General features: G+C 40.6%; 1 protein-coding gene across 5 annotated transcripts in view; it reads left to right on the top strand.

Moving 5' to 3' along the window:
- The window catches only part of LOC116310775 (pleckstrin homology domain-containing family G member 1), a 61,814-nt gene that overhangs the window by 38,472 nt on the left and 8,328 nt on the right, over positions 1-15,014 (top strand). For all 5 annotated transcript variants that reach the window (XM_039599273.1, XM_039599276.1, XM_039599275.1 and 2 more), the window contains exons 3-7: positions 3,897-3,997; positions 6,397-6,466; positions 11,475-11,521; positions 13,706-13,856; positions 14,270-14,401. In XM_039599273.1, coding sequence (XP_039455207.1) covers positions 3,897-3,997; positions 6,397-6,466; positions 11,475-11,521; positions 13,706-13,856; positions 14,270-14,401 — 501 coding nt within the window. The remainder of the gene's footprint in view (positions 1-3,896; positions 3,998-6,396; positions 6,467-11,474; positions 11,522-13,705; positions 13,857-14,269; positions 14,402-15,014) is intronic.

Below are 15,014 nucleotides of genomic sequence, written 5' to 3'. Positions count from 1 at the left end.
CGTAGTTTTACTTAAAAAACACATTTTTTTTTAAGATGTATTTTTGGCGTTGTTAGACTTATTTTTGATAGGAGAGTAGAGCGAGAATAACAGCAAAGCAGAGAAGAGAGTGCAGGGAATTGAGTGAAAGAAGTGCCTCCTGACACAGGCAATCATTAAATGGATGTCAGTCCAGTGACTGCCTGACCCTGATCTCTTCAGGAAGGCTTTAAATTGCCAGATAATACACATTTAATGCACGTGACGCATACTGCTTGGTGCCTTCTGGAGAACTTTAATGCAATAAGGTCACCTGCACTTGCAGGCAGAGTTTGGGTGAGTTACATGACACCAGCGCCTTTTGTGCTGCACACAGAGGCACACACATACTGTATGCACACACACTCAAGCTAATGCACTCGTTTGTGTGTGTGTTTGGCTGGCTTTGAACTGCAAGGATACACCTTGCCTGTAGTCAGTATCTGAGTGGCTTTGTTAAGGATTGGGTGTAGAGCTTTTTTATCAAAGGTCGCTCTCTTTTGTCTCTCCTGCCTTTTGGTTTCTGTATTCAGCTCTATGTGAAACTAAAAAATTCACTGTGTTAAATTCAGTTCAATGTATGTGCTGCATGTTGTATCCTGCAGCTTTATTATAAAGTGGTGGCTTGAAATCTTCATCCACTTTTTCCCACATTGTCCTCCCTTGGCAAGTTGTCGATTCATAGGCCAAAGTGTCTGTGCGTGTGTTCGTATGTCTAGGCTGTGTTAGTTTGGCTTCAGAGTGCACAATGGATCCATCATCACAAGTTTTTTTTTTTGTGATATGTTTTTGGTGTTTCACTCCTGATATTCCACCCTCTCCGACTCCTCCTCCTATCAGAGGTGAGGAAATGGGATAGAGGGTGAAAATAGGAAAAGGGATTTAGCTCCAAGATAACAGTATCCAAAGTAGGTTAAGAAAACACTGAACAGGGCTTAAAAGCTGCACTTAATAACCCTCTACTGCTTCTACTACTGCAGCCCGCCGATTGCCATCAGTGGATCAGACCACCCAGCACTCAACAACCACACTTGCATTTCAAGAAAGCTAATTTGTCACTAGAACTTTGGAGAAGACACATGCATTCAGCCTTACTTTACCTTTTTAATGACGGTTTCAGTGAGTGCATCGGGGATGGATTGCACTGATTGTATCTGTGTGAAAAGGGCTTTTAACATCACAGTTAACCTACAGTGAAGAGAAAAGTACAGCTAGCAGCCACCACAAGCACAGCGACAGCTCATCAGTTATCAGCACTGTCCTGCATTATTAGCCATCTTGCATTTCAATAATCCCATGCTGCTGTAGGAGGGTGTGACAGCCTTAACACAAATATTTACCCAGACTCCCCTGGGCTCAACTGTGTTTCATCTTTCTGCAACTTTGCAGGCTTCTTTTCTTTTCTTTTTAAATGCTCCTTAAGTGTTGTTAAATTGGTGAATATGATGTTTGTTTGCATGAGCCTACATCCTCATTAACCAACAATGTCATGATCCGGAAATGATCCGGGAACATCCCTTTTCTGTTGTTTCCCGTCATCAGTGTCCGGAGAAACAGTTTCCCACTGAAGGGCAGAAGGACAACTTTGTTTTTTTTGTGTGTGTTTGTAGAAAAGGAGTGTGTGCTTGAGGAGATTAATGGTTAACACAATAAAGTTATTAAGCCTGCACATGTGAAGCCTAATGCTTAGCAGGAAGTGAACCCTCAGGTGTGTGTTTGTGAACGCTTCCCGTTGTTGAGCCTGCAGAGGCTTTAGCTGAGTGTGATGAGTGAACGGGTCAGGCCAGGTCAGATCTTTGACCCTGTGGCTAATAAACTATCAGTTTACACATTACTGCCAACATCAACAAAATCTTAACATGACCTCTTTATGTGATCTTAGACATAATCACCGCCTTCCCTTTTAAGCACGATTTCTTTCTGTAACTCAAATCCTTGAACCAAAACGTTGCCCTAAAGCTCTTGCAAAAACCCGTACACTCTTTACATCCAGATCACTTTTTCCAGTTGTTTCTGTTTTTCTATGCCTTTGCCTAACCAAACACTGTTTAATGGATTGCAGCTCAGACTTGAGCTAGTTAAATGGCAGCGCTAATAATGAATAAATGCATAAAACAATACTTGGAACAGAAACTCTTAGCAACCGACTGCAAATTAGGCCGACGGGAGAGAACATTAAAAAAAAAAAACCAACCTCTCCCTCCCCGTCTTTGGTCTCTTAAAAACACACAAGTATTGTCTGCACTGAAATGGCGAGTTGTGTTTGTGCATGTCGAAGGCAGCCTGGCGCTTTTCTCAGTGTTGTAAGATTTTCCCAGTTTCAGACAGTAATGTTGTTTAAAAGCACTTTTTCTATTTCTATGTGCTCATAGCTTGAAGGGACAGTTCAAACCAAAAACACGTTAATATATTTTTCCCCTTCAATCCAATCTATATTGTTTTAGCGGCCTTCTTTGAGATGATGTTTGTAGAAATGTCTGCCATCTCTTGGATTTAATGGAGACGGATTAAACTGTTAGTCAAAGCACCAAAGAAAATAAATAAAATGAAATGCGCGTCTTTTGCCCAACAGCCAAAGGAAACATGGAGCACCATTAAAGATTAAATCCTGTAACTCAGTCACAAGCAAGAGGCTCTTTTAGATTAATTTTGTGTTTTTCAAATACATTTTTTCTCGAATTTGGAGATGTCATTTCACTGTATACAAAAGAAGACACACATTGCCAAAGCTGGGCAGGTCAAAAGAAAAACGCATAAATTTGATTTGAACTGTCGCTTTTATAGATGAAATCTTTTGTGGGTTTTTTTGCACTGCACTTCTCAGTAACTGCAGCAGTGTTGTGTTGGTTTTTAGTTGCCTGCAGAACGGGCAAGATCAGTTGATCTATTTGTTCCGTTCTTTTGAAATGTATAAAAAGCAGTGAAAAGTCCCCGTGCAAAACACACAGCTCCATTCAATACTGCTGCTCCCAGCTACCGGTCGATCTGTCCTCCTCGCGTCACCTTTCTTTCTTTCTTCAGGGCAGATGGATATCTGGCAGTGCTGTTGTTTAATAGCAGTCATATGAGCACTCATCAATAATGTCACTGATGGAGGCGGTGATAAGCGCCAGAGTTAAAGCTTCCTGAGGCGACATGGTTTTTTGTTGTTGTTGGTTTTTTTTTTAACAATGTGTTAAAACTGTTCTTCCCAGCAACAGCCAGACAGTTTCAGGGCCAAAAGCTGTTGACCTGCTTTATCCTCTTATCAAAGTGTTGACACGAATCAGCAACAGAGGAAATTGGCTTTTAGTTGAACATAGTACACCAGGGTTAAGTGTTTTTACCATATTACTGCAGTTTAAATTGTTTAAAATTAAGTTTTCTGTTTTGTTTTTTGGATTAAGGCATTAAAAACTGAAGAACCTCCAGTTAACCGGTCACTCATTGGCTCATAAAGGTTTGCCTTTATTCTGCAAAAGTAACATATTTCATAAAATTGTTCCTAAACATATTTTTTGATAACCCAAGAATGATATTTAAAAACAAATCAGATTCGTTTCAGTCATGGATTTATTATTGGTTTTCCTAGCAGGTGTAGTTGTTCCCCAACAACCCTTTTTATTTTTATTTTTTTTTGGGAAAGGCTTCTTAAAATGATGAAACAAAACCTATAACTTATAAGATCCACTCTAAAGATAAAGATCAGAGAGTCTGAGTGTGTCTGGATGTTGTCAGTATGATTCTGTTTCCAGAGTCAGCTGTCCAGGGGAGGTTGAAGGCTTCCGGTGTCTGCAAGAGTTTATGTGGGTGGGCTGCTGTATGTGTGCCGAGGCTGGCCCCAATTAAGATGCCAACCTTGGTCCTCCTAACAGACTGTTGCTTCTTTCTCTCTGCAGGACTACTTGGAGTGCATAAGTAACCAGTCTCGACTGGCCTTGAGCTCTGAGGATAAAAAGTCACTATTTGGCAACATCCAGGACATCTACCACTTTAACAGGTACAACACAGAGCGACAGACATGAGTCACAAAAATATAATATAATGAATAAGAGTGTGTGGCATAAAGCAAAGACACTCAGATTTCCTATATTTGTTGGTTCCTGAATTTTTGGAGATCAGAAACTGAGATCATGTGTCGCTAAATAATTTGGATATTAAATTATTGTGTTTCCTTATTTCACATAACACCCAGACTTGGTTAAATGGCTCTAATTTCTTCTCATATCATCGGGAATCTTACACTACTGAATGACTCATTTGCCAAATATTGCCAAAGAAAAATCATTTTAAATTACATTAAAATATTATTTAATCACAGGAATAACCATCTGTGTTATTTTAATGCATTCATTAGCAGTTCTGCTCATTTAAATAATTTGCGCTTCATGTTTGTGCTTTTCTAAGAGGTGTATATTACACTATTAATTGTTTCTCTCATAATTCCCAGGATATGCTGGTGTAATTTCAACTATTCCTGAACATGTTTGACAACATATTCAGGGGTTAAATACACAACACTCCAATTTTCCATCCATAATAGATTTGACTCTAACTATTTGCTGATGCTGCAATAAATCATTAAAATGTGAGTTATCTGACTGAAATTCAGTTTTACTCTGTTACTGAGTTCTGAGTTACAGATCTGTTTGTGCCTCAGATGTTATTCTAATATCGAGAATATTATTAAATATTTTGATATAATCTACCCTTTTTGTTATGGCATCACTATGGTCTTAATCGAAAATTACATTTAATTGGTGCCTCTCTGAAGGGTTAATGAAATATCATGAGCATCATCATGGTCTAAAAAGTGATAACCAGCTTCTCACTCAGCTGTAAGATCATCCATCAGCTGCAAAATTTTGCAGAAAATAAAAAATATAGAATATCTGTTGGAATATAATGACATAAGACATTAAAATCAACCTGGATTTGCCGCAAAGCTTCTCTAAACGGCTTTGTCTCTCCACTCACCAGTCACTTTATTGGGTACAGCTTGCTAGTACCTGGTTGGACCCCCTTCTAAACTGCACAAATGTGCAACGCAGCTGTTGCACATTTGTCAGCTGCACATCTATAATGTGACTGTCCCGTTTCACTACATCTTATAGAGCAAAGGTGCTCTACTGGACTGAGATGTGGCGACTGTGGACTGTATACAGTGAACTCCTTGCATGTTCATGAAACCAGTTTTAGATGATTTGACGTGGCGCGTTACCCTGCTGGAAGCACTCATTAGAAGATGAGTACACTGTGGTCAGCAGCAGTACTTAGGTGGGCCGTGGTGTTTAAAAAAAAAAAAAAAAAAAAAGTCAAATAGGTATTAAGGGACCCCCTAAACTGTTACATCACTGGGTGTCTGAACTGTTGATACAAGACGGGATGGATCCAGGCTTTCATGACGATTACATTAAATTCTGACCCTACCATCCAACAATTTTCTGATCTTCCACTATTTGCATTTGTCCACATATGTAAATGAACCGAGTTGCTGCCATGTGATTGGCTCTTTTTAGATATTTGCCTTAAAGACCAACTGAACAGGTGTACCTAATAAAGTGGATGGCGAGCATAATGTGCCAGCAGCCTCCCGTCTCTCTTAGGCTCCACAAACAAAATCTACGGAACACTGAAAATGGACTGTGCCACCTGTTGTTGTTCTATGAAAGGCATTGTTGCAGCAGCCAGGCCTCGTGTGTGTGTGTGTGTGTGTGTGTGTGTGTGTGTGTGTGTGTGTGTGTGTGTGTGTGTGTGTGTGTGTGTGTGTGTGTGTGTGTGTGTGTGTGTGTGTGTGTGTGTGTGTGTGTGTGTGTGTGTGTGTGTGTGTGTGTGTGTGTGTGTGTGTGTGTGTGTGTGTGTGTGTGTGTAATCAGTCCCAGTCTGCATGCTTGTCGCCTCTAGTACCGCTCCACACTGTGTGTTTGAGTGTGTGAGTTTTGTATTCAGATGAGATGGCAGGTCCAGCATCAGTCATGGTGGTCTGGAGACACAAACATTCACTCCCACCTATTCATTTCTCAGCTGCCCCACACAGTCAAACTAGCCAGTAAAAGGAAACATAAAAGCAGTTAAAAGAGGTCACAATGACCTCATGCTTTAGCCATGAAACAATAACTTCAGGAGTGGCTGTTTCTTTCGTTCTTTTTGTCCCTACACTGAATTTACAGCTGCAAAACAGGAGCTCCCTGTTTGAATTCATGGAAGTTCTGAATTTGTTCAGTGGCCTATCACCTCATTTTGAACACCGAGATTTTACTCGTGAAATTCAGCACAACTGTTGGAACAATGAACCACGGGAGAGTCATTTATGTGTGTATTCAAGGAAGAAACAAAAGAAGGTATAAAATGTAAAGCCCGGGAATACAGTGTTAACTACTGTGAACTTTTTTGCTTCAGGGATCTTCTTCATGATCTTGAGAAGTGCAACGCAGACCCCGTGGCCATCGCGGAGTGCTTTGTATCCAAGGTAATGAGACTCTTGTCTCTTGATCAGTTTCACTGTTCACAGTACTGGAAGTAACTGAATACATTTAGTCAAGTGCTGTACTTTCAGGTACTTGAGTACATATATTTTATAATACTTTATATTTTGCTCTTTACCCCCACTGTATTTAACAGCTATACTTACTTGCTAGTTTCCAGCAAATGCAACATATTGTAATAGTTTAATGCTTTTTAGGCTTATACAAAGAAACAATGTCACAATTCAGATCTTTACAAGTTGTCCTCTGAATGTCTCAGATGCTTTAATTTATATAGCCATTGAGAGCCAAACTTAACTGTTGTTTATTTAACACAATATCTAATATTAGAGAATACTGTGGAAAAACTAAAGATTTTGAATCTGTGGAATAGTGGAGAACTTTTGCTTAGTTTTATAGGTTTAAGCAAAGGTCCTAAGTACTACCCTGTACTGTCTGTCTCTTTGCTTGCATGGGTTCTCCTCCTCTGCTTGTTGAAACCTGTCCATACAGCTGCTTTGGACACATGCACACACACACAGAACAACATCCACAAGACAGAAAATGAGAAACTAGAAATGTGAAATTATAGATACTTTCCTCAAATCAGGTGATGACATTGCTAAAATGAACTTCCTAGAAAGTGCATTGAGGTAAGAAGCATTATTGTGCCGGTGCGAATGTCAGTTTTAAAAGCAACAGCAGGGCGGGGAGGAATGACAGCACCTAATCACCTTTTTGCTTAAGAGGGATAATTGTAGTTTTCATCAAGGAAAATGGACTCAGACTCTGCTCACGGTGTCAGAGGTCCTCTTTTCTGTATGATTCAGCTCCTGCTCTGTCTCTCGGTGCCCTACAAACTGGTGGCACGATTATATCCCATTATAAAGTGCTGCATACCAGCACTTTGTCTAAAACACTTTGCATTCCCTCCCTTTCCTTCTGCAATTACACCCAAAACCGCGGAGCAACTGTCTGACCATGTACACACAAAAAAAGTCACAGTTAGTGTCACAGACTCTCTAAATGCAGCAGCTGTTGTTGAGACAAACTGGTTTTATGGCAGCCCACATCACCACTCTGCATAATTAACTGAGAGCTATAAACAAACCAACCTCATGACATCTTGAAACCAGCTGATTAATCTTACAGTTAGCAAAAAGAGGTCTCAAAATAAAATGGCAGTCATGTAGGGAAAAGAAGCTTTTTGTTGACGTCTTGGTGTCAGAGGATCGTACTGTTTGCTTTCAAATGTGCAAAGTTGATTTTTAAAAAATCGTGCGATATTTATTGGTTGTTTGTGCAGAGGATAAATTGGGAGACAGCCAGCTTGAGAGCAAGCCTCGGGCTTCTGAAAACACATCCGTGGTGCTGACGTACTGCTCTTGTAAGACTCGCAGATACCCATTAAAACCATTTAAAATATTCTGTTTTTACTGGAAGTGGTAGCAGGTTCCTGTCCCGTCTTGCTGTCAGCATTTCTGTTTAATTATAGTTGTACGGCAATATGTAAAGCTTCGTCTTCTTCTCACAAAACGCCAGAAATTTCCTGCTCATATCTAACTGGTGCAATATCCATGTGCCATTGATTCAACTGGTTTCTCTTAAAATGTGTTATATTTTTACACCCTATTACTAAACCTTAAACGTTGACAGCACTACATTTTCACCTTGAAGGGACTAAAACTAGCAATGAATTTGCACACCTGATGTTAGAGTTAAACTCGGGCGCTAACAGATAAATCTCTCATGGCTCATTAGGCTCTTCTGTTTAGTGATATTTGTATTGAGAGGGGCTCAAAATGCTTGTTACTGATATTTATTCATGTCTGGATTTTGGTGTGTGTGTGTTTTTTAAAGTTTAGTGTAGATTTGTCATCAAGTAGCTTTAATACAGTTGTATAGGGGGGTGGTCAAGAGTTGGACCAGCACCTGGAAATGTTTAGTCTCCACTGACCGACCCACTACTCTAACATTAAGAAGCCACAGTTAGAGCTGTGTGTGTGCATGTGTCCTCATGATATCACACGCTTCTGGTAAATGGGTTGTAGCTGAAATTCCAGTTTATTGCTAAAAAAGGTTAGTCATGGTTTCAAAGACCCCGGAAAACTGCTAAACCTCTCTTTCACCATCTACAGTGAAATGCACACACTCGGAGACGCACACAAACACTGCTAATACTTTTCTAGTCTCAGCAGCCAAGGATCACATGCAAGAACAATGTTTGAAGAGGAGACAGATCTAGCTGTAAATCTCCGTCTCTCCCTTCTGGATAATTGGCTATCTATCCTCATGTCTTTTCTGTTTGACTAAATCTTCGCTGTGCTATGTGTTGAGTAAGCCTTTAAAGCATTTTATGGGTTGCTACATGCTGACTGAAGCAAAGAGAGAACAATTACACTGAATTTTTTTGGTCCTAATGATCCTCTGAGTTCAGCGCATACCTGATGACTCACTGTGACCAGTCCGGTCTCGTAACAATAAAACCTGCAGCTTTATTACCTTGCTATTAAAGTGATGAGTGGGCGCGTAGCCATCTATCAAATGTAAACTTTTTCTGTCTCCCTGCATACCGATTAGTGGCCACAGTTCAAATAAGTACAAGTCCTTTCTGTGTAATTTGTATCTTGATCTCTCAGAGAGGGGTGTTTATTTTTTGTGATGTGGAGCATCTTAAAGTTAATAACTTTTGGATATTTTGATATGATGATTATATGATTTTAACATAGCTTATATGTATTTTAAAGGATGGTGTATTATAGGCATGAGTTATTTCAAGGCCTTCTGGTTTCCTGGTTAGGTTCAAAGAGTGTGCATGGACGGGTGTTTTTTGGCATGTCTGCGCTCATGCGTGCGCTCCAAAATTTATATTATATAGCAGCTTTTATGCACTTTGTGGTCTTGTGTTCACAGTGCAGGAGGATATTAGGAGTGTGTATTAGGAGTGTGTTGGTTTGTGTCATCAGAAATCGATGGTGGCACATCTGGTTGTGTTTAGGCCTGGTCTGTGGCGGCAGACTGCTGGAGACGTGGAGAAGAGCTCTGCTCTTCAATTAAGAAAGGTTCCCACGAAGCACCTCGGGCTAACAAATCATGGGAGGATGTCTGTGTCTGTATGCATGTTCTTCTGTTGAGTATATTTTGGTGGGATATACTGTGTGCATGAGGTAGATTGACTGTTTGCTTCAAGCTGATTGGACGTCGTATTTAGTTCAAATCAAAACACACACGTCCAAAGTGGGTACGTGCTCGAAGTTTATTAAGAATCCAGCGATCACATTGTCCTGGTTCATAATGTGCACTCTGTCACACACGTGCAGAGCAAACTTCTTCTGCATGTTTATGCTATCACTTCCTGAAAGCTGTACACATCCTGCACCCTACTAGTGATTACGGACACGAATGGAGTTCAGTTACATTCTCACGTTACGCAAGAGAAACGAGTTTATCACAAGGCCTCCAAGAGAATATGATAAAGGGGAGCAATGAAGAGGAAGCGCTTGCAGGGAGAAAGGAGGGATCAAGGAGAAGAGAATATCCATAAGAGATTGGTGAAGAGAAGATATTAAAATGTGTTGTAGAAATAATCGTCAGGAGCGGGCAGGGATGATGGGAGGATGAGAGCAAAGAGGTTTAGACTAGCTTTGATAACTCATGCTGTCTTTGATGTCTTTGATGTTCAGGGAGGTATGCGAGGTGGGAAAAGTCTCAGTTAAAGGGGCGGTGGGTAAGGTACGAGGGGATATTTAATCTGAGCGCTCAGGGCTGTTGGGATAAACAGAGAATTAAAGGCCAGGATGGAAGCTAATCATAAGCTACAGGGATGAGGTTCAATTAGGATCAGTGAACGAAGGAAGAGTGGAAGCCTTGTCTGTGGGCTTTGAGTAAACATGAAATAACCCAATTCATCAAAGTGGACACAATCCACTGCAGATGTATTATAACCACTGATTAAACAGGCGAAAAAGCATGTGGATACATATTGACCTGTAAGGGATTATGCAGTACCACAGCTTTACTGTCTGAGCCCATTTAATCACAGCCACACATACTTTAAGTTACTGCTAATAATTTGGCTAGTAGTGCTGCTGGGTTTAACTTGAATGTATTCTCTCTGGTTTCGTGTGTTTTCAAATACTATCTGCATGATATGAAAACCCATTAGAGCCATCTTCCTTGTCTTCCTCAACAAGCTTTGCTTTTTGACTTTCTGCCCTACATAAACAAGATTTTTGTTTTAATCACTATCTTGCTTTAAAATCTGTATTTTCACAGAGAAATTATTGCTCTGAGAAAACAAGCAGCGCAGTTTAAAAAAAAAAAAAAAAAAAAAAAAAATCCAGTCTGCAAATAAAACTATAATAGCACCAAGGAGTTGTGCAACACTGACAAAAACAAATGCCGACCTCGTGTGACCGTTGTGAGTCAGCTAATTCTTTTTTTCAAAGACCTAAAATGGGCAGACAGACATGATATTATTAGTAAATTGCACAAATTCAGACCAAATGCTCAGAGGTGTGATTGTTCTCCTCACAGACTTGCAAGATATTTTGCTACCACATAATAAAGTGTCAAAAAAAAAAACAGTCAAAGCAAACTCCAGAGTATCTCAACAACTATGCAGTTGCCAGTGCCATAAAATCCGGGCAGTAATTCCCCTCCCCTTTCATTTAGTATCATCCTCAGGTCAGCTTTGGTTAATACCTCTAAAATTATATACTTTCCCATCGGCTATTGATGACATGGTGGACTTTACACCTGCTAAGTTGCTCTGTGTTAGCATTTTTATTGTTAGCTTCTTACCATTATCGACAACAGCATTTAACTCAAAGTACAGGTTTGTGCTTTCGCTTTGCTATGCACCTTCATGCATCCACTAAGATACAGTGCCAACAAGTGTGACATGACATCATACCGTCTGACACGTTTCTCTTCTGCACTCCTCAGTCTGTCTCGTTTCATGTTACAAAGCTGCATCGACTAATTTGCTCTTTTTGTTGTTGTGTTTTACAGAGTCAGGAGTTCCACATTTATACCCAGTACTGCACCAACTACCCACGGTGAGAAAGCTACGCCTCGTGTGTGTGTGTGTGTGTGTGTGTGTGTGTGTGTGTGTGTGTGTGTGTGTGACCGACCATGCTTATTCACTAATGGGGCCCACTGTAGTATTGTTATGTCATCCTGATCTCACCTTCACATGCCATCTTCCCAGCATCTCACATAGCTCTATTGTGTATGTTGTTCAATGCATTACCTTATCCCCCCTTTCTGATGAGCTGACACTCTCTATAGAAGCCTCCTCAGCAGGAGTCAAAGTGTCTACTGTCAGTTGTGCCTCAAGGTCTCTTTAAATCCCTCCCTCCCCCCTTCTTTCAGTTTTTTCTTCTTTTCCTTTATTGGTGTCCTGTTGACGGAGTTACAGCTCACATACTGACAGACAGGGTATTAAAGTTGTCACCTTATCATAGCTAATGCTGCTAATGTTTTATCCTGCTTTGTCTGAGTGCCTCAGTGCCATGGGGCACCTGTGTGGTACAATGTACGGGGCTTTTTGTGTCAATTTCTATATTGTGTGTAATTAAATGAACTGAAATATGAAGCTGTTCTTCCTGCCATGACACAGTGCACCTTTAAAACACCGATAAAAGGGCATAAGAAGGAGGAAATGCATACAATCTAATGATGACTAATTGAATGTTGATTGTGTCTGTGTGAGGGGTCTGTTGTCAGCTGTTTAAGATGGACTTTCTCCTACATCCACACCACAGCTGGTGACCCCTATCAAGGTCACACACGACACACACAGACTGGGAGACACTTGCATATGCACAGACACACACACACACACACACGAGCTGTAGATGTATCATGGTCATACTGAGCTCAGAGGTCAGGTTTCCTCCAGAACAATGTGAGGCCTGTGTGGAGCTGCGCTGGAATTTAGACATGCAGACATGCACATGAGTGCACACACACTTACACAAGACACAGAAGAAAGAGACAAGTTCACAACTGTCTTCCTCTGTCTTTTTCCACTGTGCGTGTGTGTACACATAAACTCAAACACATACAGCCTCCATTGGGTAGTGAAAAAGTTCTTTATTCTTCAGTAGGTTAGACAGCAAATGAGCTCCACCGAGCAGTAAATGTGGTTTTACGAGGCCGTGGAGTGGTACAATATGTTGCAAAAATTAGTTGATGCAGGCCAAGCTAACAATAAAAGCATCAATAACGCAATTAGAAACTGATATTTGAGATTCTGGGCCTACTTTTGAATAAAAGACTCAGCAGACCAGGCAGCATTTTTCCAATCTTCTGTTGAACAGTTTTGGCAAGGCTGTGCGAGTTGTAGGCTCGGGTTTCTGTTCTTCGCTTAAACAAGTGGCATCCAGTGTGGCCTTCTGCTGATTTGGCTCATCTGCTTCAAGGTTGTGCATTCAGAGATGCTCTTCTGCATACCATGGCTATAGGGAGTGGTAATCGCCTTGAAGCAGTCTTTCCACTCCAAAAACTGTCACTCACTTTGTATTTTCTCTTTTTTCTGACTGTTGCCTGTAAAGCCTAGAGATGGTTGATCAGTAGATCTGGTATTGCTGAAATACTCAGCTCAATCCAAACAACTATGCCATGTTCAAAATCCTCATTCTGATGCTTGATTTGAAGATCAGCAGGCTATCTTGACCTTACATGCCTAAATGCATTAAGTTGCTGCCGTGTCATTGACTGATTAGATTGTGTTAATGAGCAGTTGAACAAGTGTACCTAATAAAATGCCTGATGACTGTAGCATGATAGTGGGACGCAAACCTGAGCAGCATTTGGCTTATTTTTGTATGCATTTGCAAATATACGTGCACACAGTGTATGGCTGCCAGAGCTTCAAGAATAATAAACCTCATGGAAAAAGTACACATAACAGCTCAGATATCATATTGTGTATTAATTTACATACCTCACCGTGTTGATGAAAATATTCAGAATTAGCATAATATTAATTTAACCACATTGTTCAAGCGAAAAACTGAAAGAGAATCTCTCAGTCCTCCTTAAATGTTTATATCAGTGCACATACCGATCCCTGTTATGTCTCTCACTCTTGGTTAATAATCCCTCTGTGTTTGGGTGATATATTCTTTTTTTCCCCCTCCTTCAGTTTTATTTTACAGCTCTCACTCGTCATCGCTGTCAAATTACAGTTTCCTGCAATTCTCTGACATCTTATTTGCTGCATTTTGTCTCCACAGGTCGGTTGCTGTGCTCACAGAATGCATGAGAAACAAGGCGTTGGCCAAGTTTTTCCGCGAGCGCCAAGAATCTCTGAGGCACTCCTTGCCCCTGGGCTCCTACCTGCTCAAGCCAGTGCAGAGAATCCTCAAGTACCATCTACTATTGCATGTACGTCTTTTTTGTCTAGCCCAAAACACACGCACACACACACAATGTCATCCAAACAGTTAGTCTTTACCCACAAAAATGTGACTGCAGCCATAATTATTATTATAATTTTTTTAACCTATACCAGTGCGAATGCATGTCTACGTTTAAGTAACTGAGCTGAGATTCCAGCCCACCTCTGATGGAGAAGCCAAATGTTTAGACATATGGTGCTCAGTATGCATGTTCCTGTGTGTCTGTGTGGTTGCATTACACTGCATGCATTGTTGTTATGAACACAAAACAAAACATAGTAGTATGAACATGCTCGTGAATGTTTTGCTTTCATTGTGTGCAAATTCCAATTGGCAGCATTTTTTTTTTTTTTTTTTAATTATTTTTCTTTTTTTTACTTATTTGTGCCACCTGTGCAGGAGATAGCCAACCACATGGAGAAGGACACGGAGACCTATGAGGTCGTACAGGAAGCCATAGACACCATGCAGAGAGTGGCGTGGCACATCAATGACATGAAGAGGAAGCACGAGCACGCTGTGAGGTTGCAGGTACAGCGAGCTCTCTCACACACATTAAAAAAAAAAAAAAAATTAACCTTTCCATAAATCATTACATGGATGACGTGTGACGGCGTCTCCTGCGTGCGTTCCACGAGTAAACGGCTACAATAGTTTGAAAACCTTTCAAGGAACAAATTATTTTAGCGTTCTGCGCAACAGTTATGTGAACTCCAGGTTTGAATCGGCCAAGGCCCCGATGCTCCCCGTGTCTTACGCAAGTCAGTGCATTTTCCACTGGGCTAATGATGGCCTTGCATAAGGAGGACACATAAAAGGAAAGCTTGTTTCTTTTATCTGCTCGGGGGACAGAATGGTCTGATGAATGCAGGAATGTGGGGGAACAATTTCCCTAAGAGTCTGAAGGAAGTATTTGCTTCATAAAAATGTTCAGTTTTTGCTTGTTTTTCTTCTGTTTTGTAATTTTCTTCCCTTTTAATTTTCTAAACATTTATTTAGGCTTCAGTGTGTTTGTCCTTCCACCCAGTAACCTCGTTCAGGTCATTTAACACTCTGTTTTGGGGGGTTTTCCTCTGTGTTTCTTGGTTTTTTTTGATAAGTTGAGTTGGCTCATTGTATTTATTTTTTGTGCTGCAGTTTGGCA

The sequence above is a fragment of the Oreochromis aureus genome, linkage group 15 (assembly GCF_013358895.1).
Source record: "Oreochromis aureus strain Israel breed Guangdong linkage group 15, ZZ_aureus, whole genome shotgun sequence".
Taxonomy (NCBI): domain Eukaryota; kingdom Metazoa; phylum Chordata; class Actinopteri; order Cichliformes; family Cichlidae; genus Oreochromis; species Oreochromis aureus.
The sequence above is the reverse complement of the archived record's forward strand: the minus strand, read 5'-3'. Positions and strand labels throughout refer to the sequence as shown.